The sequence below is a fragment of the Chiloscyllium plagiosum genome, unplaced genomic scaffold (genome assembly GCF_037043375.1).
Source record: "Chiloscyllium plagiosum isolate Xiang-an unplaced genomic scaffold, Cpla_swu_hap1 HiC_scaffold_27, whole genome shotgun sequence".
NCBI classification, from domain to species: Eukaryota; Metazoa; Chordata; class Chondrichthyes; order Orectolobiformes; family Hemiscylliidae; genus Chiloscyllium; species Chiloscyllium plagiosum.
The window spans coordinates 31,591,301-31,617,388 of record NW_028270165.1 but is presented as its reverse complement, the minus strand read 5'-3'; the positions used below and the strand labels follow the sequence as shown (position 1 = coordinate 31,617,388).

The following is a 26,088-nucleotide window of genomic DNA, read 5'->3' as shown; positions in this document are numbered from 1 at the left end:
CTTGCAAAATGAAAGCCTGTTCTCACAAATTTCTCCACTCTCCGTCTGCTTATTGCCATGTCCAATTTAACCCTAATGATCTGGCTTGGAGATATCGTTTTGGGATCTATACCCGACATCCCAACCTTTGCAAGCTAATTATACATGTGACAAAGTTTATAAGCCATTATACCAGTAAATAAAACAAGAAGCAAACAGTCTGAGGGTGGCTCAGTGGTTAGCACTGCTGCCTCACAGCACCAGGGTCCCAGTTTCAATTCCAGCCTCGGGCGACTGTCTGTGTGGAGTTTGCACATTCTCCTTGTGGTTGTGTGAGTTTCCTCCAGATGCTCCGGTTTTCTCCCACAGTCCAAAGATGTGCAGGTTAGGGTGGATTGCCCACAGTGTTGGGTGCATTAGTCAGAGGGAAATGGTCTGGGTGGGTTGCTCTTCAGAGGATCGGTGTGGACTTGTTGGGCCGAAGGGCCTGTTTCCACACTGTAGGGAATCGAATCTAATCTAAAAAAAATACGCCGATGCCAATAAAAGCTGCTGAAACATTGGTGACCACCCGTTAAATACATCCCACTAATTACATATGGTAAGAATTCCTAAATTGTCCACTTTATGAATTAATTGATCACTGCTGTAAGTGATGGCAGATTCTCGCTGCAATACATCATGGTACACTGCTATCAAACGACAGTGAAGCGTGTTTATAATGTGCAAGGAACACCTGTAGTTTATCAAACGTCCTATATAGAGGTGCCTAGAGTCGTAGAGCATGGAAACAGACCTTTCAAGCCAACTCGTCCACGCTGACCAAGTTTCTCAAACTAAACTAGTCCTGCTTGCTTGTGTTTAGCCCATATCCCTCTCAACCTTTCCTATTCACGTACCTGTCCATGTGTCTTTGAAATGTTGTAACTGTAGTGCAGCAGTTCACAGTTACCAGCTGCTGTTCTTTAACTCTGTATGTTTATTTCCAACAGTATCATGGAGAACATAACTTTTGTCACTATAAAGGTTGATGAGTGGATGATTTTCTATCTCTCTCTCTCTCATCATTAAGATATACTGTATGAATACTAGTTACACATCTGTGGACAGAGCCAGTTGTGTGAATGGCTGTATCACTGACAGTAATTTCCTTCATGTGCAGGTAGCCCTGCTAGACTACAATCTACATGGTTCGAAGGCAGGGGTGTGGAAGAGGCACACTAGGCCTTCAGGCTATTCACAACCACCCACCTGTGGGTTTGATTGTTATCATCCAGCCATTTCCCATAAATACAGGTTCCCACAACATACCTCCCAACAGATGGGGCGATAAACTTGCACCATATTTATCACTGTTTACTATTTAAAGTCAAAATAGTAGCATGTCATACTATGGGGTTACAATTAGATTTTAATGCATCACTTCTAAGCATTAAGTTAGCATGTGTGAGACTAAATAACCGTTTTCAACAGCACAGAAATTTGGATAGCAACGAGGTTGTTAGTTCATGTGTCAAATCCCTCTAACAAATTGCACTATGTTCAAATGACTTCTGCATTAAGATCCGCCTAAGTGAGAGGCCCTAGATAGGCTATCAGCAAACCTCCAAACCATGTTGGTCAGAGACCAATCTGCTAAATCTCTATGTGCTAATGGCTTGGTCCATACAGCAGCTAATTTGATAGTTGCCCAACTTTAACAATCCCATTTCGCAAAGTTGCAATATCATTAGAATTTAATGCACCTGTCTCTGTCCCTGCTCCATCTAGAATGAAACAGAGTACATTGCTTCTACCACACCTCTGTAATGTTAATAGGACAGCAATAGAAGGGTAATTTTTTTTTCCATTAGTTATTTCCACTGTCACAGTCAAAACCATATTTTGTTTTGCCACTGGAATATATCCATCATACAAGTGAAGATGGGGTATCTATATGTTTTGGATGGGCCCTTCCACTCAGTCCACTGTAAGCTCACACACCAGAATCCATGTCCCATATCTCTCTAACATCTTGACATAAGATGCTAGCTTTGGCTGGCACAGTGGCTGTGGTTAGTGATACTGCTTCATAAGGCCAGGGACCTGGGTTTGTTTCCAACCTCGGACGACTGTCTGTGTGGAGTTTGCACATCCTCCTCCCAGTGTCTGTGTGGGTTTCCTCTGGGTGCTTCAGTTTCCTCCCACAGTCCAAAGTTGTGCAGGTTAGGGTGAATTGGCTGGCCTAAACAGCCCATAATATTCAAGGTGCATTAGTCAGGAGTAAATGTAGGATAATATGGCAGGGGAATGGGTCTGGGTGGGTTACTCTTCAGAGGGTCAGTATGGATCTGTTTCCACACTGCAGGGATTCTATGGAATAGTAGCCAATCATCATTTAAAAGCAAGATATTACACTAATTTTCATGTGAGCTACTGTTAGACAAGACCTCCTTTAGACACTGCCTTCTGATAGTCTTATTTCAGGGCAACAGTGAGGTGTAGTTATTGCCATCTAATGTTGCACAGTAATCGAGGGGTACGGTGCGATTCCACGTCATACAGTCATGATGTGGAGGTGCCATAAATTCTGTGCCCTATGACTTTACTCCACTAGCTACCTCATGAAGGAACAGTGCTATGAAAGCGTGTCCTTCCAGATGAACCTGTGGGACTATAACCTGGTGTCGTGTGTGATGTTTAACTATGTCACAGAGTAACAGTAGTTGTTTTTTAGTGAACAGTAGCCATGTGGGATAAAGATGACTAAGCTCCTGTTCCCTGGAGATGGGAGTACGTGGGTTGTTACACGTGCATGTAATGTTCAGCAAGGTACTCTCTTCACCCAGTGAACAATGAAAATTATCTTGCCTACAGTTATTATTATGACGACTCCATCCTCGAGACCGTATCCTGTGGTGAGATTGTGCAGGTGATGGTAGATCTCGTGTCATTCAAGGCAGGAGAAAACACAGGCACTGCAGCAGTTACCACGTCATCAGTTTGCTGCAACAGAAGGGAGTTTTGTTGTTAGTTTAATATCCGATTCACCATACCATATTCATGCTTACCCCACCTTTGTTTTTTCTTCTCTCCCCCCCCCCCACCCCATCAGGGATATCTTTACCCTGTAATAATATCCGATAAATATCTCCCTGTCCCCAGATATGACTGGCTGGCTGGGATAGTGGATCCAATACCTTGTACCCATTACAGACAGACAACTCGTGGGTGGCATGGTGGCCCAGTGGTTAGCACTGCTGCCTCACAGCGCCAGAGACCCGGGTTCAAATCCCGCCTCAGGTGACTGACTGTGTGGAGTTTGCACGTTCTCCCCTTGTCTGCGTGGGTTTCCTCCGGGTGCTCCAGTTTCCTCCCACAGTCCAAAGATGTGCAGGTCAGGTGAATTGGCCATGCTAAATTGCCTGTAGGTAAGGGGTAAATGTAGGGGTATGGGTGGGTTGCTGGTCGGTGTGGACTTGTTGGGCTGAAGGGCCTGTTTCCACACTGTAATGTAATCTAAATCTAATCTAATGTAAACTCTGTCATCCGCTTATGGTCATCTGGGTATCACACGTCATTGTACCCAGGTTGGGAGCGGTTGTCTAGATCGCATTCTACCTGGGGGTAAGACTCACAACCCACCCTGAGCGTCTACGAGGGTGTCAACAGTTTGCCTCACAAGTCCATTGATATGTTCCAATAACCCTGCAGCGTGTGGGTAACAGGAACTGTGCTACACCCACTGGATCCCATTATCACATACTGCGCTGCTCACGCTGCAGAACATGGCCCATTGTCAGTTTGTATTTCCACTGGCTCCCCCATATGGTAAGATCAGGAAATGCAATCCTTTTACTGTCCTGGCTCAGGTTCCTTTCACACAGGGGTGTATGATTACCAGGTTACCGATTTGGTACTCAGCCTGGTCAAAATATGTCGAAAGGTTTGTTGCAAGGACAACGGTCCAGTATAGCCCAATTGCAAGATCTAACCACTCTTCAAGTGGAACTGTTCATCTTTTGGCAAGTTTTGAATTGCTCCACGACTTCCTGAGTGATGGCATGCCTCAGTAGGATCCCTTGCGCTGCAGCCCATTGTTTGGTACCTGACCTGCTGTGCTGTTCCAGCAATAAAGTTTCAGCTTTGGTACCTGATACTCAAACTTCCAGACTTGGTACGCACCCACATGTCAAACTGTCGGAGCTCTTCTTCTGCAGTTAGCCACGCGGTGCGCATCCTTTGTAAGGCTATCAACTGTTCTAATTATGTGTAGTTAGTTCAGAGGTGTGTTTGGTCATCGACGCGGTACACAGTGATATGAGTGTCGTTGAGCGTCTTGCCAGATCTCCTCCCATAGCTGTTGCCCTCATTAGGCTTTTCCCTATCATCCAGTGGTGACATCCAAACCACCAAAGCATTGGCAACAGCCTGGGGAATGCGGGAAAATGTGCACCACCCCTGGTTCCGCTTCGAGGGCAAGAACTACAGCTGCTCCTACCACCATCTGACTGAAGCCAACCACACCTTCCTTTTCTATTACTGTCTGCGTCTTTGGGTTAAACACGACGGCTTTCCAGTGCTACGGACCGGACCAGACCCCCTCAATAAGAGCGTAGCCGAGACCCTGACTTGTCTTATTTTGAAGGTAGATGGGAAGTGCGTGTTCCAGATGTGATGCAACCACCCGACAAGAAGGAAAACACCGTTTATTTCAACGCTATAGTTAAAATACAAACAAAAGAAAGAGGAATTTAGAATACTTTGGAAAGGGCGCAGAGGAGATTTACTAGGATGTTGCCTGGTATGGAGCGAAGGTCTTACGAGGAAAGGCTGAGGGACTTGAGGCTGTTTTCGTTGGAGAGAAGAAGGTTGAGAGGTGACTTAATAGAGACATACAAGATAATCAGAGGGTTAGATGGGGTGGACAGGGAGAGCCTTTTTCCAAGTATGGTGACGGCAAACACGAGGGGGCATAGCTTTAAATTGAGGGGTGATAGATATAGGACAGATGTCAGAGGTAGTTTCTTTACTCCGAGAGTAGTAAGGGTATGGAATGCTTTGCCTGCAACGGTAGTAGATTCGCCAAGTTTAAGTGCATTTGAGTCGTCATTGGACAAATATATGGACGTACATGGAATAGTGTAGGTTAGATGGGCTTCAGGTTGGTATGACAGGTCGGCGCAACATCGAGGGCCGAAGGGCCTGTACTGCGCTGAAATGTTCTATGTTCTATAACTTAACTATTGGAAAACTTATCTGAATATTAGATACAGCACCTATTACTAATTAACTGTTCCACTACATTAACATCCCATAAACACACCCCTTGGCAACAAGGTACATTCGGACACGGGTTCTCACATGCTGTTTTCCAATCCAGGGGGAAACAGCATCACGAGGTTCCATGGGAAGTCACAGTTAGGAATCACTTGCTGAAACTCCAACTCGTCCGAGTCCGGAACAGTTTGTTCACCAAACAAAGCAACCTTGGGGTGGAGGTTCATGGCTGCTTGGAAGTGGAGTCACAGGTAGATCGGATAGTGAAGACAGCATTTGGTATGCTTGCCTTTATTGATCAGTGCATTAAGTATAGGAGTTGGGAGGTCATGTTGTGGTTGTTTAGGACATTGGTTAGACCACTTTGGGAATACTGCATTCAGTTCTGGTCTTCTTGCTAATAGGAAAGACGTTAAACTTGAAAGAGTTCAGAGAAGATTTACAAAGATGTTGTGAGAATTGAAAGGTTTGAGTTATAGGAGAGGCTGAATAGGCTGGGGCTATTTTCCTTGGACTGTCGGAGGCTGAGGGGTGACCTTATAGACATTTATAAAATCATGAGGGGCCATGGATAAAATGAATCGACAAGGTAGGTGAGTCCAAAACTATATGGCACAGGTTCAAGGTGAGAGGGGCAAGATTTAACAAGGTAACGTTTTCATGCAGAGAGTGATACGTGTATGGAACGAGTTGCCAGAGGAAGTGATGGAGGCTGGTACAATTACAACATTTAAAATGCATCAGGATGGTATATCAATAAGAATGGTTTAGAGGTGAGGATCTGAAACCTGAATACAGGCTGAGGTAACTAGTTGTTGTCAGGAACAACCACTTAACACAAGCTCTTAATAACTTCAGCAGCAATAAAATGGCTCCTCAATGCAAATAATATGACAAAATGGCTTCCCCCAGGCTGCAAATTGACAATTCTGCTAAAAGCTGCATAAAATGGCTTTTAATTCTGTTATAGTTGCATAATTAACTAACCACAGTCTGCTTCAATAGAGATTAGCAAATAAAGTTGGTTAGCACTGCTGCCTCACAGCGCCAGAGACCCGGGTTCAATTCCCGCCTCAGGCGACTCTCTGTGTGGAGTTTGCACATTCTCCCTGTGTCTGCGTGGGTTTCCTCCCACAGTCCAAAAATGTGTGGGTTAGGTGAATTGGCCATGCTAAATTGCCCGTAGTGTTAGGTGAAGGGGTAAATGTAGGAGAATGGGTCTGGGTGGGTTACGCTTCGGCGGGTCGGTGTGGACTTGGGCCGAAGGGCCTGTTTCCACACTGTAAGTAATCTAATCTAATCTAATCACTGAACCAAGTAATGGTCAAATAAAGCTATATCGTAAATTGACTGGTAATTGTCTGAATGTACTATACCTTGGCCTGTACCTTGCTTTGAGAAAAAATATAAAAACGTCTATGTTTTAAGTCAAGCGTGCAGCTCCTTCGAGGAATACGGATGTACACGACCACTGTGTTTCTGGACGATTTGTGCCCGGCCATGTGAAGAAATAAAGTTTTAAAGAACCAGACTGATTGTGAGTGTTATTGACCGATCACGGAATAGAGAGACCCCCCACCCCTACCCCCAACCCAGACGGGTCCAGATCCTTATCTGATGCTGTGACTCGGACTCGGCACAGACTGACGGACTGTGGGCAGCAGTGTAACAGCCTTGAGTCCTCCACTATTGAGTGTTGAGGAAGGCCGGCCAAATGTGAGTATTTTCTCTGTTTGGTTTTTCTCGCATTCAAGTCGCAGTTGACTCGACTCCTCGCTGCTTATTATCTCAGTCCAGCCTGAGAAGGATCGGCCTTGGTAAGAATTCATCAGAAAAGATTAAAAACGAGTCGGGGACTCCCACTAACAGGTTAGGGATCCGCAGATCAGGATCCAAATAGAGTCAGGGACTCCCACTAACAGGTCAGGGGTCTGCATAAGGATGTACTTCAAATGAGTCGAGGACTCAAATTTGGTCAAATTGGCGTTGTCTAAATTGATTTTCAAATTATTCTGTGAAAGACATAACAAAGAAGTATCGCGATATATTACAAAGAGACTGTCAGGGTTTTAGAATGTCGAGAATGTTTCGCAGAAATCATTAGTCTTGTTGCCGGGTTGTTGATTAGTGTAAGGTTTAGGTCGAGATTATTTTCTCTGTTGTACCTGTTCAGCTTGGCTTGTCTTGTTTTGCTGCTTTGTCTTGTCTGTCTGTTATGGTTTTGTCCTGTTTGTTTTGGTGTTTGTTCTCTGTTTGTGAAATATAGAGGGTGGCTGCTGCTTTTGTCGCATTAAAAAAGAAAGCCGGCCAGTGATACAATTCTCGCACACTCGGTTAAGCAGCAATGCGCCACAGCCAGGATTTATGAGGCTAAACTCCCTAACTTTGACTGTTTTGGAATGTCAATGCCTCGGACCCTTAAAATGTTCGTGTGTGTCTAAATGAGTGAGTGAGTGAGAGTGTGTGTGTGAGTGAGAGAGAGAGAGAGAGAGAATCAACGCTGAAAGCTTGCAGAAAGTTAAATGCACATTTGCTTTTTGGGATTGAATGTTTGTGATCTGTTCCCTGGAGCTTGAGATCTGGGACTGTTTTGAATTTGATTTGCATTTTGGGAATTTAACATGATTTCTTTTAAGGTGAAGGATCCACCAGTGATTACAAAATGAAATATTAACCCCTGTTCTTCTTACAGGCCATGATGGAAGTGGGTACTGCAGATGCCCGAGATTAGAGTCAAGATTTGAGTGTTGCTGGAAAAGCACAGCAGGTCAGGCAGCGTCCGAGGAGCAAGAAATCGACGTTTCGGGCAAAAGCCCTTCTTACAGGCCATGACTGCCCTACTGTCAATTTCTAACTAATCACTTTTATGCTTACGTGAAAGCCAACCTTATTTAATTTCAAACCAGTTTAATACGGAGGAAGACGACATTATAATCTTTATTTAAAAATTCTTCTCCTTTGATTCTGCACCATTTGACATCAGTATAAACTTGCTCTCAAATTCCCCATTATTTCATGCTAATGCCAAAGATCATTTTCACCCCCCTCACCCTGACGTGTTGTACTAATGAAAGAATTGACCAAAGGAAGCAAAGCAGTAGCATGAAATCTGGGCCTCGGGTGCAGAATCATTCTGTTCCAGGATGAGAGCAGGTCTCTGCTCAATTTTAGTTATAACCTAAACCTAACATTGAGGAAAATCACTTCAGACTTGAACATTTGCTCATTGAGTGGAGGAATTGCATGAACCTTATTTAATTTAGTTAAATTTTGTAAAACTGGAAGTATAAAGATAGATCCAAAATACCAATAGCATTGTTTTCAGAAAATGATACTAGCAGATTTAATTTTTGTCTCAGACTCGTTTGTTTCCACTTAATTTTAAGATTGCTGTGTTTCATTGGTGATTATGGTGTGCCAGTTGTAGCTTTATTTTATATCAATTCCCCTCCCTCAATGACAACTGAAGTTTCAGTTCAACACTAGGCTGTGATAAATCATGTAACAAAATTAACATCTGTGTCTTTGGATTCGGCCATTATTCATGCATTAGAGGTTTGTTAGTTCTCATGTGAGTAGACAAAACCTTTTAATGCAGCTGCAGTCATTTCACGGCCTATAGCGTTGTAAATGAGCAATGTCTGGTCAGGACCGCTTAAGGAACCTAATCTGGGATTTACATTAAGGGACTCGAACCAGGTAACTACAATGGATTTCAGAGTTGGAAACTGTATACATTTTACATTTTAAATATTGAATACTGAATAAATGAATTTCCAGTTTAAAATGACTTTTAAAATGTCTTAGTCACTTGTTTAATTTCCACCTCTGAATTACAGACAATGATTATCTTATTTGTTATGTTTTAATAATCGATTGTATTAGCCCTGAATCACAAAATCAGAATTAATTGGCAGGATCGCTTGGTTTGATTCCTTTACACATTGTCAGTGACCTACCTCATTGCCTCATGGGTAATGTGAAGCATGGCTGCATTAATTCATTGCTAACTACAGAATGGAAGGAATTACTGGCCAGTTGAAGGAATTCTGCATGTCATTGGGGGATGGAGGTATATATGGATGGAGCGTGAAACTCCCAAAAGCTGGGAGGTGTTCGTAGCTGACTGTGAATGGGTAGATGAATAAAGTAAAAGGGACAAGAGAAACAGTGTAAGGCCACTAAGACTGAGGAATATACAAACAGGGTTAAAGCAACTACGCTGTAAAATAAAGAACATAGATTCTACTTGGAATCCTGAGCCTACATCTGGCATACCGACCCTATTTGAGGATGGGGATTTTATTCTTGGATACCCACTGAGCCCCTAACAAATACAAGAAGGGTAGTAGGGATATTCCAGATAACTACAGGCCAGTGAGCCTGATATCAGTGGTTGGAAAGTTGCTGGAGAAGCTACTGAGGGATAAAATCTATTTATATTTGGAAACGAATGGGCTTATCCGTGATAGGCAACATGGTTTTGTGCAGGAGAGATTGTGCCTTACCAACTTAATAGCGTTAGAACATAGCACAGAACATCCCCTCTATACTTTCCTCCAACCAGCTTAAAACTGACCCCTCGTGTTAGCCATTTCTGCCCTGGGAAATAGTCTCTGGCTATCGACTCTATCTATGCCTCTCATTATCTTGTACACCTCAATTAGGTCCCCTCTCCTTCTCCTTTTCTCCAATGAAAAAAGTCCGAGCTCAGTCAACCTCTCTTCATAAGATAAGCCCTCCAGTCCAGGCAGCATCCTGGTAAACCTCCTCTGAACCCTCTCCAAAGCATCCACATCTTTCCTATAATAGGGCGACCAGAACTGGACGCAGTATTCCAAGTGCGGTCTAACCAAAGTTTTATAGAGCTGCAACAAGATCTCACGACTCTTAAACTCAATCCCCCTGTTAATGAAAGCCAAAACACCATATGCTTTCTTAACAACCCTGTCCACTTGGGTGGCCATTTTAAGGGATCTATGTACCTGCATACCAAGATCCCTCTGTTCCTCCACACTGCCAAGAATCCTATCCTTAATCCTGTACTCAGCTTTCAAATTCGACCTTCCAAAATGCATCACCTCACATTCATCCATGTTGAACTCCATCTGCCACCTCTCAGCCCATCTCTGCATCCTGTCAATGTCCCGCTGCAGCCTACAACAGCCCTCTATACTGTCAACAACACCTCCAACCTTTGTGTCGTCTGCAAACTTGCTGACCCATCCTTCAATCCCCTCATCCAAGTTATTAATAAAAATTACAAACAGTAGAGGCCCAAGGACAGAGCCCTGTGGAACACCACTCACCACTGACTTCCAGGCAGAATATTTCCCTTCTACTACCACTCGCTGTCTTCTGTTGGCCAGCCAATTCTGTATCCAGACAACTAAGTTCCCCTGTATCCCATTCCTCCTGACCTTCTGAATGAGTCTACCATGGGGAACCTTATCAAATGCCTTGCGGAAGTCCATATACACCACATACACAGCTCGACCCTCATCAACTTTTCTAGTCACATCCTCAAAGAACACAATAAGGTTTGTGAGGCATGACCCGTCCCTCACAAAGCTGTGTTGACTGCATTTAATCAAGCCATGCTCTTCCAGATGGTCATAAATCCTATCCCTCAGAATCCTTTCTAATACCTTGCAGACGTGAGACTTACTGGTCTGTAATTGCCGGGGATTTCCCTATTTCCTTTCTTGAAGAGAGGAATTACATTTGCCTCTCTCCAGTCCTCAGATAGGACTCCAGTGGAGAGCAAGGATGCAAAGATCTTCGCAAGTGGCGAAGCAATTGCATTTCTCGTTTCCCAAAGCAGCCGAGGACAAATCTGGTTCGGGCCTGGCGACTTGTCAATCTTAATGTTTGACAAAATTTTCAACACATCAGCTTCCTCTATCTCTATCCATTCCAGCATGTATACCTGCTCTTCAAAGGTTTCATTCACAACAAAGTTTGTTTCTTTCGTAAAGACAGAAGCAAAAAATTCACTTAGGGCTTCCCCTACCTCCTCAGACTCCACACACAAGTTCCCTATGCTATCCCTGATCGGCCCTCTTTCTTTGACCATTCTCTTATTCCTCACATAAGTGTAAAATGCCTTTGTGTTCTCCCTAATCCGTTCTGCCAAGCCTTTCTCGTGCCCCCCTCCTGGCTCTCCTCAGACCACTTTTGAGCTCCTTCCTCGCCTGCCTGTAAGCCTCTAGAGCTGAAAATGTGTTACTGGAAAAGCGCAGCAGGTCAGGCAGCATCCAGGGAACAGGAGAATCGACGTTTCGGGCATAAGCACTTCTTCAGGACCTTCTAGAGCTGAGCTTGACCCTAGCTTCCTCCACCTCATGGAAGCTACCTTCTTCCTTTTGACGAGAAGCTCCACCGCTCTCGTCATCCAAGGTTCCTTTATCTTACCACTTCTTGCCTGTCTCAGAGGGACATATTTATTCATCACTCGCCAACAACTGTTCCTTAAACAGTCTCCACATGTCTATAGTGCCTTTACCATGGAACAATTGCTCCCAGTCCATGCTTCCTAACTCATGTTATTAGCCAGGAATTATTAGCCATCAAAACGCAAACTACCTTATTTGCGGCCATACCCTCTTGGGCAACGAGACTGCCTCGGCCCTGGCAGGAGTGAAGCACACACTCTCAGAATTACATCTATTTTCCCAGCAAAACCGGTGCCCCCTCGACTACCTACTCACCAAAGAGGGTGGGGTTTGCGCCATAGCAAAGGGCAAATGCATGATGGGGGTTACTGACCTCATCGAGAACATTACCAAGCATGTAGGTAACATCCGTGTCTTCGTCAGTCAAATGACAGAAGGCACTGGACGGGGAGATTGGGCTTTTGGCTCATGCTACAACTGGTTGATAAATCTGGCCATGTATGTTGGTGTTATTTTAACTTGTCTCTTTGCTGGCATTGCTACTGTTAAATGTATTATTGCCAAGCTAATAACTTCTGTTGACAACATCGGCTCCCCCCAGAAAATGCTTATTTTCCGCCCAAATGAAGATGAGGAGGAGCGGTTGCCTACCCCAGCATTCTCGGAGGAGGAAGGTGCATGGCAGCCTCTCACATTCATTCGATTGGACCGATCTAATCTATGCTCTCTCATCCTATGGTGTGGTCATGGAATGACCAAGGCGGGGGGGAGAGGGGTTTACAAGATTATGAGGGGCATGGATAGGGTAAATAGACAAAGTCTTTTCCCTGGGGGACGAGGAGTCCAGAACTAGAGGGGTGAGAGGGGAAAGATATAAAAGAGACCTAAGGGGCAGCTTTTTCCACACAGAGGGTGGTACGGGTATGGAATGAGCTGCCAGAGGAAGTGATGGAGGCTGGTACAATTGCAACATTTAAGAGGCATTTGGATGGGTATATAAATAGAAAGGGTTTGGAGGGATATGGGTGGGGTGCTGGCAGATGGGACTAGACTGGGTTGGGATATCTGGTTGGCATGGACGGGTTGGATCGAAGGGTCTGTTTCCGTGCTGTACATCTCTATGACTCTGTGAGCATCTGAAACCTGAATGCAGGCTGAGGTAACTAGTTGTTGTCAGGAACAACCGCTTAACACAAGCTCTTAAATAACTTAGGCGGCAATAAAATGGCTTCTCAATGCAAATAATATGACAAAATGGCTTCCAGGCTACAAATTGACAATTCTGCTAAAAGCTGCATAAAATGGCTTCTAATTCTGCTATAGCTGCACAATTAACTAACCATGTCTGCTTCGATAGAGATTAGCAGGCAATGGTCCCTTTACAGCGTAGAAATAACTAGACAAGATCAGACATTACTGGCCAGCCTAACTGACCTTCAAATGCAGGTGCAGTGGCTCGGTTAGTGAGATAAGGGTGGCCTAACTGCTGGAAAACAAATTCTGGATTAGTGGTGCTGGAAGAGCACAGCAGTTCAGGCAGCATCTGAGGGGCAGTAAAATCGACTTTACTGCCCCTCGGATGCTGCCTGAACTGCTGTGCTCTTCCAGCACCACTAATCCAGAATCTGGTTTCCAGCATCTGCAGTCATTGCTTTTACCTGTTCGAAAACAAAGTTGGTTCCCAGGAAATATCACTGGACCAAGCAATGGTCAAATAAAGCGATATTGTAAATTGTCTGAATGTACTATACGATCATGGCCTGTACCTTGCTTTAAGAAAAGTATAAAAATGTCCATGTTTTAAATCATATGTGCAGCTCCTCCAAGGAATACGGAAGTACACAACCACTGTGTTTCTTAACGATCTGTGCCCAACCGTATGAAGAAATAGAAAGTGAAGTCTGAAAGGACCAGAATGATTGACAGTGCTTATTGATCAATCACAGTGCAGAGAGACCCCACCCCACACCGAGGGGTCCAGATCTTCAGAGGGAGATGGGACAAATGCTGGCAAATGAGACGTGGTCAGATCGGGATGTCTGGTCAGTGCGAATGAGCTGGACCAGAGGGTCTGTTTTCCGTGTTGAATGACTCTTATGATTCAATGACTATAAATGGTGGGGGAACTGAAAAAAGTGCTTTGCATCAGTTTTCACAGTGGAAGGCACAAGTAGCATACCAGAACTTCGACAGAATCGGGGGGCAAAGGTGAGCGTAGTGGGCATTAACATGGAGAAGGTGGAAGCTGAAAGGTCTGAAGTTGGAAAAATCACCTGTACCAGACCGCAGAGTTCTGAAGGGAATAGCTGTGGAGGCATTGGTAGTGATCTTTCAGGAATCACTGGATTCAGGGAGGGTCCCAGAGGACTGGAAAATGGCGACTGCAATGCCCCTGTTTAAGAATGGAGAGAGGCAGAAGACAGAAACCTTGTAGACCAGTTTGTTGTCGGTCAGATTTTACAGTCCATTATTAAGGTTGAGACTGCAGAGTACTTAGAAGTGCATGGTAAAATAGGACTGAGTTAGCACAGATTCATCAAGGGGAAGGCATGGCTGACAAAGCTATTAGAATTCTTTGAGCAAGTTAGACAAGTCACTCCATGCTCCTCATGGTTTCGTAAACCTCTACAAGGGCACCCCTCAGCCCCTGACAATCCAGGGAAAACAGCCCCAGCCTATTCAGCCTCTCCCTATAATTCAAGCTCTCCAGTCCCGACAACATTCTTTGTAAATCATTACTGCACCCTCTCAAGTTTAGCAACACCTTTCCTACAGGAGGTCAACCAGAATTGTACACAGCATTCGAACAGTGGCCTCATCAATGTCTTGCACAGTTGCCACGTGACATCCCAACTCCTTTACTCAGTGTTCTGACCAATGACGGTAAGCGTGCCAATCGCCTTCTTCACCACCTGATCTATCCACTTTCAAGGAGCCATGTAGCTGCACCCCTGGGCCTGTTTTGCCAGTGACACCCCCCACCAGGTCCCTACCATCAATTGTATAAGTCCTACCCTGGTCAGCCTTGCCAAAATACACATCTCACGTCTATCTGAATCTCTGTCTGTCACTCCTCAGCCCATTTGGCCCATGTGACTAAAGTCTTTGTCCCAAACGCTATTTCACCAGCCTCACTGTCCACTCTTGCCTAAGAGGAGCCAGGAGGGGACATGAGAAGTTGTTAGCGGATCGGATCAAGGAAAAGCCTAAGGCCTTCTATAGATATACCAGGAATAAGAGAATGACTAGAACAGAATTAGGGCAAATCAAAGACAAGAGTGGGAAGCTGTGTGTGGAATCTGAGGACATAGGGGAAGCACTTAATGAACATTTTTTGTCAGTATTCACATCGGAAAAGAGCAATGTTAGTGAGAATGCAGAGATACAGGCTACTAGATGAGATGGGATTGCAGTTGACAAAGAGGAGGTTTTAGCAAATTTGGAAGATCTAAAAATAGATAAGAGCCTGGGCTGGATGGGGTTTATCCTCAGATTCTCTGGGAAGCCAAGAAGGAGATTGTAGAGCCTTTGGCTTTGATCTTTATGTCGTTATTGTCGACAGGAGTAGTGCCAGAAGACTGGAGGATAGCAAATGTTGTTCCCTTGTTTAAGGAGGGGAGTCGGGACAACCCTGGGAATTATAAGCCAGTGAGCCTTACTTTGGTGGTTGGAAAAGTTTATAAGAGATAGGATTTATAATCGCCTGGAAAGGAATAATTTGATTCGGGATAGTGAAGGTAGGTCATGCCTAACTAACTTATTGAGTTCTTTGAGAAGGTGACAAAACAGGTGGATGAAGGTTGATGTGGTGTATATGGATTTCAGTGAGGCGTTTGATAAGGTTCCACACGGTAGGCTATTGCACAAAATACAGAGTTTTGGGATTGAAGGTGATTTAGCAGTTTGGATCAGAAATTGGCTAGCTGAAAGAAGACAGAGGGTGGTGGTTGATGGGAAATGTTCATCCTGGAGCTCAGTTAGCAGTGGTGTACCACAGGGATCTGTTTTGGGGCCACTGCTGTTTGTCATTTTTATAAATGACCTGGGTGTGGGCGTTAGTAAACTTGCAGATGACACTAAGGTAGGCAGAGTTGTGGACAGTGCCGAAGGATGTCGTGGGTTACAGAGGGACATAGATAAGATGCAGAGCTGGGCTGAGAATTGGCAAATAGGGTTTAATGTGGAAAAGTGTGAGGTAGTTCACTTTGGAAGAAGTAACAGGAATGCAGAGTACTGGGCGAATGGTAAACTTCTTGGCAGTGTAGATGAAAGAGAGACCTTGGTGTACAGCTGCATAAATCCCCGAAAGTTGCCACCCAGGTTGAAAGGGCTGTTAAGAAGGCGTTTAATGGTAGGGGGATTGAGGTTATGCTTCAGCTGTACAAGACACTGGTAAGACCAGACTTGGAGTATTCTATGCAGTTCTGGTCACTGCATTATAGGAAGGATGTGGAAGCTTTGGAAAGGGTTCAAAGGAGATTTACCAGGATGTTGCCTGGTACGGAAGGAAGGTCTTACGAGGAAAGGCTGAGGGAACCGAGGCTGTTTTTATTGGAGAGAAGGAGGTTGAGAAGTGACTTAACTGAGACATATAAGATAATCAGAGGGTTAGACAGGGTGGACAGTGAGAGCCTTTTTCCTCAGATGGCGATGGCTAGCATGAAGGAACATAGCTTTAAATTGAGAGGTGATATAGGTGAGATATCAAAGGTAGTTTCTTTACTTAGAGGGTAGTAGGGGGTATGAAACAGGCTGCCTGCAACAGTAGTAGACTCGCCGACATTAAGGGCATTTAAATGGGCATTGGACATACATTTGGATAATAACGGAACGGTGGAGGTGAGATGGGCATCAGATTAATTACACAGGTGTGCGCAACATTCGAGGGCCGAAGGGTCTGTACTGCGCTGTAACGTTCTATATTATCTTTTACATATCTAAACAAAAATCTCTTGCAAATCTTCTTTTCTATTTCTCGCTAGCTTCCCCTCATATTTCATCTTCTCCCCACTTAGTGCTTTTTGAGTTATCTGCTAGTTTTTAAATGCTTCCCAGTCCTCTAACTGTCACCACACTGTACTCTTGCTTTTATACCGTCCCTGACCTCTCTTGTGGGCCGTGGTTGCTTCATTCCCTCCCCTCACCTTCATGTGTTTCTTCCTCCTTGTGTGATAACCCGATTTGTCCTTTCTGATTTTACCTTTGATAGGTCACTTCTATTAATATTTTCAAACAATTTATCCGAAAAGATTGGGATTCTGTATAATGTTCATGGTTCACTCAGCGAGTCTTCCCCCACAACAAACACACACACACACACCTGTGCACTGGGGAATCAACCTTGGAGAGAGCAGGAACCAGCACAGATCAGGATTGTCTCTTGATTGGTCACTCCCCTCGCTATTCTGCAGCAAGCCAGCCAAAGCTGAGAGGAAATTTAACCCTCACAATATGTGCAAAAACGAAACACCGATTAGGAGAAAGGGAGGACTGCAGATGCTGGAGAGTTCAGAGGCGAAACGTACAGCGCTGGAAAGGTACAGCCAGTCAGACAGTATCCGAGGAGCAGGAGAGTCGACGTTTCATGCATAAGCTCTTCATCAGGAATCTCGGTCGACTCTCCTGCTCCTCGGACGCTGCCTGACCAGCTGTGCTTTTCCTGCGCCACAGTCTTCGGCATAAAAAGAGACTATCAATCAGGAAAGTTATGACCTGGAGGGGAAACAAGGGCCCGGAGCTGTAAAGGCAAACCCTGCAACCCTGTCTGAGGAATTGACGGCTGGAGTTTGAGCAGCGAGGTCCGAGGAAGGATTGCTCGAGGAGAGGAGACCTACAGTTCCTCCAGAGATATGCGGGTGAGGTGGATTGGTTCCACTAGATTGCCTACAGTTTCCAGAGATGTGTAGGCTAATGGTGGGAGGGGGGGGGGATTCGTGTGGGATGCTCTTCGCAGGGTCGGTGTGCACTCGATGGGCCGAATGGCCTGCTTCCACACTGTAGGGATTCTACTGTATCAGACCATGGGTGTCCAACTGGTAAGAAGGAGACTGCGTCAAGCAAAGAACAGATGACCGTGGCTGGAGCACTGAAGGTCAAGCTGGAAGATGGTTGTCGGTGAGGAACTGTAGGGTCAGCGTCCGATTGTTCGGGTGCCACCAAGAGATTGTCCCGAAGAAGGAACCAACCCCAACTCTTTCACAACCAAAAAAAAACAGAAGTTGCTGGAAAAGCTCAGCAGGTCTGGCAGCATCTCTGAAGAGAAGTCAGAGTTAGCATTTCGGATCCGGTCATCTTTCCTCAGAACTCAGCAAGTGGATAGATCGAATCCCGACAGTGCAGAAACAAGCCATTCATCCCAACAAGTCCATAACGACGCTCCGAAGAGTGTCCCACCCAGACCCATTCCCCTCCCCTATTACTCTACATTTCCCCTGACTAATGTACCTCACCTACACATCCCAGAATTGGCAATTCACCCTGACCTACACATCTTTGGACTGTGGGAGGAAACCGGAGCACCCAGAGGAAACCCACGCAGACACGGGGAGAATATGCAAACTCCAGTCGCCCGAGGTTGGAACCAAACCCGCGTCCCTGGCGTTGTGAGGCAGCAGTGCTAACCACTGAGCCACTCAAAGAACTCAAAAGTTTCAGCTCTTTCCTCACCGAACTGTCGTAGAGCTGCTCAGTGGGGGTTAGCACGTCCAGAGGGCAGAACTGCTAGCCTGAGATTCAAATCCACTGAATCCAGCCACGGAGCTCACCACATGTAGTGAAACTTGAAAGGGTTCAGAAAAGATTTACAAGGATGTTGCCAGGGTTGGCGGATTTGAGCTACAGGGAGAGGGTGAACAGGATGAGGCTGTTTTCTCTGGAGCTTCGGAGGCTGAGGGGTGACCTTCTAGAGGTTTACAAAATTATGAGGGGCATGGATAGGATAAATAGATAAAATCTTTTCCCTGGGGTCGGAGAGTCCAGAACTAGAGGGCATAGGTTTAGGGTGAGAGGGGAAAGATATAAAAGAGACCTAAGGAGCAACTTTTTCACACAGAGGGTGGTATGGGTATGGAATGAGCTGCCAGAGGAAGTGGTGGAGGCTGGTACTATTGTAACATTTCAGAGGCAGATATGAATAGGAAGGGTTTGGAGGGGTATGGGCCGGGTGCTGGCAGGTGGGACTAGATTGGGTTGGGATTTCTGGTCGGCATGGATGAGTTGGACTGAAGGGTCTGTTTCCATGCTGTACATCTCTATGACTATGACCTGTCTGTCTTTAACCTGACATTTAACCTCCATGACCAAACTTTTGTCTTGTCTGTCAGGTTTTACATGCCGGCTTGGGGGAAATAGAGGGTTTTTAGGCTTATCATCCGGGTTGTGAGTTAAGCATTTGAATCGTTGCAATTCCTAGCATTTTGGAAAGTGCTTTGTGTCAGTAATGAACAGTTACTCCCATTTTATGTAAAACAAGTCGTGTCAGACGTCTTCGCGATAGCTATACCTCAGGGGTAGTATGTTGAGGCACAGGTCAATTGGGAGAGGTTATTGCAATCACTTCACAAAACATTCATCATGTTGGATCCGCAGTTCTCCATTTTGCATCCATCTGTGCGGTTAATGTAGCATCCTTGACTCTTGGGATGAATTTCAGGACTGTGTCCCGAATTACCCCAGAAACTCCTGTCATTAGCAGGGAAACGGTGGAACCGCAGACTTTTGTTCCATTCAACTCTGGCCAGCTCCTCCCTCGTGTTCATAACAAGTAATATTCATAGAATCCCTACTGTGTGGAAACAGGCCATTCGGCCCAACAAGTCCACACTGACCCTCCGAAGAGTAACCCACCCATACCCATTCCTCTACCCTATTTATCTACTTTTACCCCAAATAATGCACCTCACCTGCACATCCCTGAACACTGTGAGCAATTTAGCATGGCCAATTCATCCTAACCTGCACATCTTTGGACTGTGGGAGGAAACCGGAGCACCCGGAAAAAACCCACGCAGACACAGGGGGAGAATCTGCAAACTCTATACAGACTGTCGCTCAAGGCTGGAACTGAACCTGGGTACCTAGCGCTGTGAGGCAACAGTGCTAACCACTGCGCCATCGTGGAGATTCCTTTACTCAAATGTAATACTGGTACATCGGATTCAAATTTCTCTCTGTCAAACTGCTGGGTGAATTCGATCAGATTATGGTTACTACGCCAAAGGGATTCCGTTACACTAAGCTCCCTAATCAAGTCTGCCTCATTACGCCTCACCAAATCCAGCTTTGCCTGTTCTCTATTCGATTCTACCACTAGCTACTCCCAAAGAACAATCCCACACATGTTCCATGAATTCCTTTTCTCGGGATCCACGACCAGCCTGATTGTCCCAGTCTACCTGCATATGTATGTCCCCCTTGATTATTGTAACACGGGTAAGATCCTTGTGATGCGATGGTTGCTTTCTTGTGCAACCCTGCATTATAGAAAAATCGCTCTTTCGAAACAGCGCTTAAACTGTTGACGACGTAATCGTGTTACAGCCAACACGTTTTAAACATTCACGCTTTAGAAACAGTCCCCAATCCATCAATCACGTTACAGCAAATTTGTGTTAACGAAACACGTTATAGTAGAACGACCTGCTGTACCTTTCTTACACGCCGTTTCAATCTCCGGATTTATTTTCTGCCCCACGTCCTGAGGACTGCTAGGAAGCCTGCACGTAATTCTCATCAGGGTCCTTTTATTCTTTGTGGCTCCTCAACCCTACCCACACAGATTCCTTGCCTTGTGACTCAATATCACTTCTTCCTATCGATTTCATTCCTTATTAATAAGGCTGGCCTCACCCGCTCTGCCCATCAGCATGTCATAGAGTCAGAGATAAACAGCACGGAAACAGAACCTTCGGTCCAACCCATCTGTGCCGACCAGAAATCCCAACCTAATCTAATCCCATTAGCCAGCACTTGGCCCATATCCCTCCAAACCCTTCCTATTCATATACTCATCCAATGCCTTTAAAATGCTGTAATTGTTCCAGCCTCCACCACTTCCTCTGGCAGCTCATTCCATACACGCACCACCCTCTGTGTGAAAACGTTGCCCCTCAGGTCTCTTTTATATCTTTCCCCTCTCAGCCTAAATCTATGCCCTCTAGTTCTGGACTCTCCCACCCCCGGGGAAAAGACTTTGCCTATTTATCCTATCCAAGCCTCTCATGATTTTATAAATGTCCTTTCAATACACGTATCCTTAGAGATTTAGTTCCCAGCCCTGGTCCGGTCAGAGCCAAGTCCCTGTCAAACCCACAAAATTGTATCCACCATATTCAATCTGCGCTTTGAGCTTATGAATGTTGGCCCATATGCTGCGTGTATTTAAGTACAACACCCTCAGTCCTGTGTTGATTGCACCACTTCTCACAGATACCCCCTCACTTGCTGTATCTGCAGTTAGATTCCTGACCTGTTCTGTCTGTCCTATTTGATGTTCTGGAAGATTTCATAACCTCTGCTTAGCCCTTGCGCCACCTTTAACTTTGTCCGTAGTTTCCCATGCAATTAAACCCATGCCCCAGTATTCAGTTCAAGCCTCATCCACTGCCGTGGTCATGTAATTTGCAAGGAGTCTGGTCCCAGCATAGAGTCAAAGAGATGTACAGCACGGAGACAGACCCTTCGGTCCAACTCGTCCATGCTGCCCAGATATCCCAATATAATCTAGTCTCACCTGCCAGCACCTGTCCCATACCCCTCCAAACCCTTCCTATTCATATACCCATCCAGATGCCTTTTAAATGTTGCAATTGTACCAGCCTCCACCACTTCCTCTGGCAGTTCATTTCATACACGCACTACCCTCTGTGTGAAAAGGTTGCCCCTTAGGTCCCTATTACATCTTTCCCCTCTCACCCTAAACTTATGGTCTCTAGTTGTCTAGATCCCAGGGAAAAAGACTTTGTCTATTCATCCTATCCATGCCCCTCATGATTTTATAAACCCCTGTAAGGTCACCCCTCAACCTCTGATGCTCCAGGGGAAACAGCCTTGGCCTAGTCAGCCTCTCCCTGTAGCTCAAACTCTCCAACACTGGCAACATCCTTGTAAATCTTTTCTGAACCCTTTCAAGTTTCACAACATCCTTCCGATAGGAAGATCAGAATTGCACACAAGATTCCAAAAGTGGCCGAACCAATGTCCTGTACAGCTGCAATATGACCTCCTGTACTCAATACTCTGACCAATAAATGAAAGCATACCAAACACCTTCTTCACTATCCTATCTACCTGCGACTCCAATTTCAAGGAGCTATGAACCTGCACTCCAAGGTCCCTCTGTTCATCACGATTCACCAGAACAGTTCCCTCTTTTCCCGGTACTGGTGCCAATTTCCCATGAGTTTGAATCCGTTTCTCCCACACCGAGCTCTGAGCCACTTGGTTGCCTCTTCCACGTGTTGACCTAAAGCCAAATAGCTCAAGGATCAGGTCATCATCTAGAGATTACCACCTTTGTGGTTCTGCTTTGTAACTTAGTCCCTGGCTGCTGACATTCCCTCAGCAGAACCTTCTTCCTGCTTCCAGCTACCCACACGGACCTCGACAAATGGTTCTTACCCCTCCCATTCCAAGTTCCTCTGCAGCCCAGATGAGAATATCCTGAACCTGGACACCAGGCAGGAAACACAACCTTCAGGACACTTGATTGTGTCCAGACAGAACAGTGACTATTCCCCTGACTATACGATTCCCAATTACAACTACATTTCTCTTCCCCATATTGAATAACTCCTTGCACCGTGGTACCATGGTCAATTGGCATGTCCTCCTCAGATATCTATTTCTTATCCACACAGGGAGCATGAATCTCAAACCTGTTCCAACAAACTCGAGGGCTGAGGCTCCTTCAGCACTATCTTATGGATCCCTATACCTGCCTCGCTCATGGTCAGACCCTCCCGTCTCTGATAGCTGACTGAATTCGAGGTTGTTAAGCTAAGAGGTGGGATAGCTCCTGAAGCACAGCATCCAGGCAACTCTCTCTCTCCCGGATGCGTCGCTCTGTTCAAAGCTCAGACTCCAGCTCATCAACCAACACTCACTCCAGATGGGGTCACTACGAACCACAATAAGGACCCACCAGCCCCCACATCAGACAGAAACAATACATCACTTGGCTCTGAATCTCTATGTTATTTACTTAGTTCTGAATTTGATTTTTAAAATTTTCCTACTGATCTTTTACTTCGTAACCTGTAACCTATAAATATTTCCCCTACTTACCTTCAACCTGAAAGTAACCTTTGACCCACAATGAAACTAGTTGCTGTAACCAACGGACAAAGTTATCGTTTCTGTGTGACGTCAGTCTTTGCACTGTGCTTACAGAATCCCTCCAGTGTGAAAACAGGCCCTTCGGCCCAACAAGTCCACACCGACCCCTCCGAAGAGCAACCCAAACAGCCCATTCGCCTACCCTATATCTACCCCTGACTAATGCACCTAACCGACACATCCCTGAACACTATGGGCAATTTTGCATGGTCAATTCACCCTGACCTGAACATCTTTGGACTGTGGGAGGAAACCGGAGAGTCGTCCCATTCCGGCCTCAGTCGAAGCAAAACACTCAGAGACAGTATAGTTTTACCTCCTTCGTCTTTGTTCCAGGCCCTGGAGGGAGAGAGAACGATCGCCCATGTGCACAGGGACATGAGTTCATGGTCTTCTCTGGAACAGCAGTTTCTCAATGAACTATATAGTCATTTTACAGGGAGGAGCATCCAGATAAGGCAATATGCATATTGATTGGGGTGGCCGTTACAATCAACAACTGTTAATAGGAGAGATTGAGCCATCTGGTGTTATACAATAAATGCTCTTAACTTTAACTGGCTTCACATAATGAATGTGTTGCACCTTTTTAAACTGACTTTGCATAATGAACGCTTCTTCATCTTGTTAAATGGCTTTAAATAAAGACAGCTTTTTCACCTTGTTAAACCACTAATCCTTGCCTCCAGCACCTCATTGTTTACTGCAAGTTCTTATCTGATCCAAGTCATGCTAGCTGAGACTTTGGTCACCCAAAACCCAACTCTTTCCCAACCTGCTCCTACCTTATACACTTTCTCAGGAGCCCCTGGAGGAAACCCACGCAGACATGGGGAGAACTTGCAAACTTCACACAAGACAGTTGCCAGAAGTTAGAATCGAATCCGGGTCCCTGGCACTGTGAGGCAGCAGCGCTAACCACTGAGCCACCGTGCTGGGCCCCGAACCTGGGCTTCTTTTGATCATTTTAAAAAGACCTTACAAACAATGAACCGATAAAGCACCTCTTGCCCTCTACACGGGATTCCAATGCTGCCTACAAATCCCACAAACTACGTACTTACTCGGGCTGTCTCTCACTCTGGATGTGAGCTTGCCTGCCTGATAGTGCGCAGCTGACAGTCAGTCCTCTGGGGTTGCTGTAAGTTGGATAACTGGGTGAAACTCTTCCCGCCCTTAAGGCAAGTGAACGGTCTTTCTTCTGTGTGAGTTCGCTGGTGTACACGTAAGGTGGATGCCTGAACAAATCCCTGCCCACAGTCAGAGCAGATGAATGGTTTCTCCCGAGTGTGAATTCTCCAGTGTTCGCATAACTTGGACGACTGAGCAAACCCCTTCCCACACTCAGAGCAGGTGAAAGCTTTTTTCCCAGAATGAGCTCCCTGGTGTGAATGTAAATTGGATAACTGAGTGAATCCCTTCCCACACTCAGGGCAGATGAATGGCTTTTCTCCTGTGTGAGTTCTCTGATGTTGATTTAAGTTGGATAACTGAGAGAATCTCTTCCCGCACTCAGGGCACGTGAACGGTTTCTCTCCAGTGTGAGTTCTCTGATGTCGATTTAAGTTGGATAACTGAGAGAATCTCTTCCCGCACTCAGGGCAGGTGAACGGTTTCTCTCCAGTGTGGATTCTCTGGTGCACCTGTAAAGTGGACAACTCAGTGAATCCCTTCCCACAGTCAGAGCAAGGGAATGGTTTCTCCCCGGTGTGCGCTTCCTGGTGTGAATCTAAGTCGGATAACTGAGTGAATTCCTTCCCGCAATCGGGGCAGGTAAATGGTTTTTCTCCAGTATGAGTTTGCTGGGGTTGCCGTAACTTGGAGGACTGAGCAAACACTTTCCCACAGTCAGAGCAGGTGAATGGTTTCTCCCCTGCGTGAACCTTCTGATGTACATGCAATCCAGATGAATTAGCGAACCCCTTACCACATGTGGTGCAGATGAATGATTTCTCCCCAGCGTGACTTCTCTGGTGTGTCTGTAAGCTGGATAAATGAGCAAATCTTTGCTCACAGTTGGAGCAGGTGAACATTTTTTCTTCAGAGTGTATTCCCTGGTGCACCTGCAAGGTGGATAACCGAGCGAATCCCTTCCCACAGTCAGAGCAGATGAATGGTTTCTCCCCAGTGTGAGTTCTCTGGTGTCGATATAACTTTGATGACTGAGCAAATCCCTTCCCACACTCAGAGCAGGTGAATGGTTTCTCCCCAGTGTGAATTCTCTGGTGTACGTGTAAAGTTGATGAATGAGCAAACTCCTTACCGCACTTGGTACAGATGAACGGTTTCTCCCCAGTGTGAGTTCTCTGGTGTACATGTAAACTGGATAAATGAGCGAACCCCTTACCACACTTGGCGCAGGTGAATGATTTCTCGCCAGTATGAGTTCTCTGGTGTATCTGTAAGCTGCATAAACGTGCAAATCCCTTTTCACACGTGGAGCAGGTAAATGGCTTCTCCCCAGTGTGTTTGCGCCGATGAACGTCCAGCCTGGATGGAAATCTGAATCCTTTCCCGCACTCCACACATTTACATGGTTTCTCCATGGTGCCAGGGTCTTTGTGCCCTGTCCACACTGAAGGATCAGTTAAATCTTGAGCCAGACACAAAACACATGTGTGTCTTTGCCCCGCTTTAAACGGTGCAATTTATTTTTGTAGTCATGCAACAAAAGGAAAGCTCCTTGCACAGTCGGTTCACTGGACCGCTCTCGTTCAGGTGTGTCTGTGTCTCGGTGCTCTTCCAGTCACACTGATGTTTGAAACCTTTCCCCTCAGACAAACATTTCTCCTTCCACAATCAGAGGGCAGTGATTTTCAGCTTCTGATGAAGAGAGTGACTCTGCCAGATCTTGACCTGATGCTTTGTTTTGGGTTTCCTTGATGTGACCCTCCTCTTCTAGTCCCTGTGACCAAACAGTTCACTGTCAGTGAGGCAGAGAAATCATTAAACAGACAATTCCAGTTTCTGTGGTATATTTTCCTCTCTTGTTCCCTCCAAATAATAATTCCCCGTCCCCCACACTCTCTCTTTCTCTCTCCCACCCTCATTCCTGGGTGAAATCCCAATAAAATATTGGATAATTATCTCCAACCCATTCTGACTAATGGTTACAGCTGGA

At 45.6% G+C, this 26,088-nt stretch overlaps 1 protein-coding gene and 1 long non-coding RNA gene across 7 annotated transcripts in view; one reads left to right on the top strand and one right to left on the bottom strand.

Annotated features, from left to right (window-relative positions):
- The window catches only part of LOC148143528 (uncharacterized), a 25,639-nt gene extending 16,611 nt beyond the window's left edge, over nucleotides 1-9,028 (top strand). For 4 of the 5 annotated variants that reach the window (XR_015751252.1, XR_015751249.1, XR_015751250.1 and 1 more), the window contains one exon: nucleotides 7,931-9,028. This is a non-coding gene — a long non-coding RNA (uncharacterized LOC148143528). Of the gene's footprint in view, nucleotides 1-6,666; nucleotides 6,776-7,930 lie in introns of all 5 variants that reach the window. The other variant, XR_015751253.1, reaches the window with a different exon arrangement.
- On the bottom strand, nucleotides 1,320-26,088 carry LOC122543502 (uncharacterized). Of its 2 annotated transcripts, none has more exons than XM_087974268.1 (2): nucleotides 24,028-26,088; nucleotides 1,320-2,964 (listed from the first exon to the last, which is right to left on the bottom strand). In XM_087974268.1, the coding sequence occupies exon 1, from the start codon at nucleotides 25,511-25,513 to the stop codon at nucleotides 24,044-24,046; it is 1,470 nt and encodes a 489-aa protein (XP_087830394.1). In that variant the 5' UTR covers nucleotides 25,514-26,088; the 3' UTR covers nucleotides 1,320-2,964; nucleotides 24,028-24,043. The 2 variants fall into 2 exon arrangements, with proteins under 2 accessions (XP_087830394.1, XP_087830393.1); XM_087974267.1 differs by having other exon boundaries at nucleotides 24,032-26,088.

Bases quoted from the DNA above. Each gene is read 5' to 3' on its own strand.
- LOC122543502 (XM_087974268.1), bottom strand. From the start codon at position 25,513: ATGGAGAAACCATGTAAATGTGTGGAGTGCGGGAAAGGATTCAGATTT.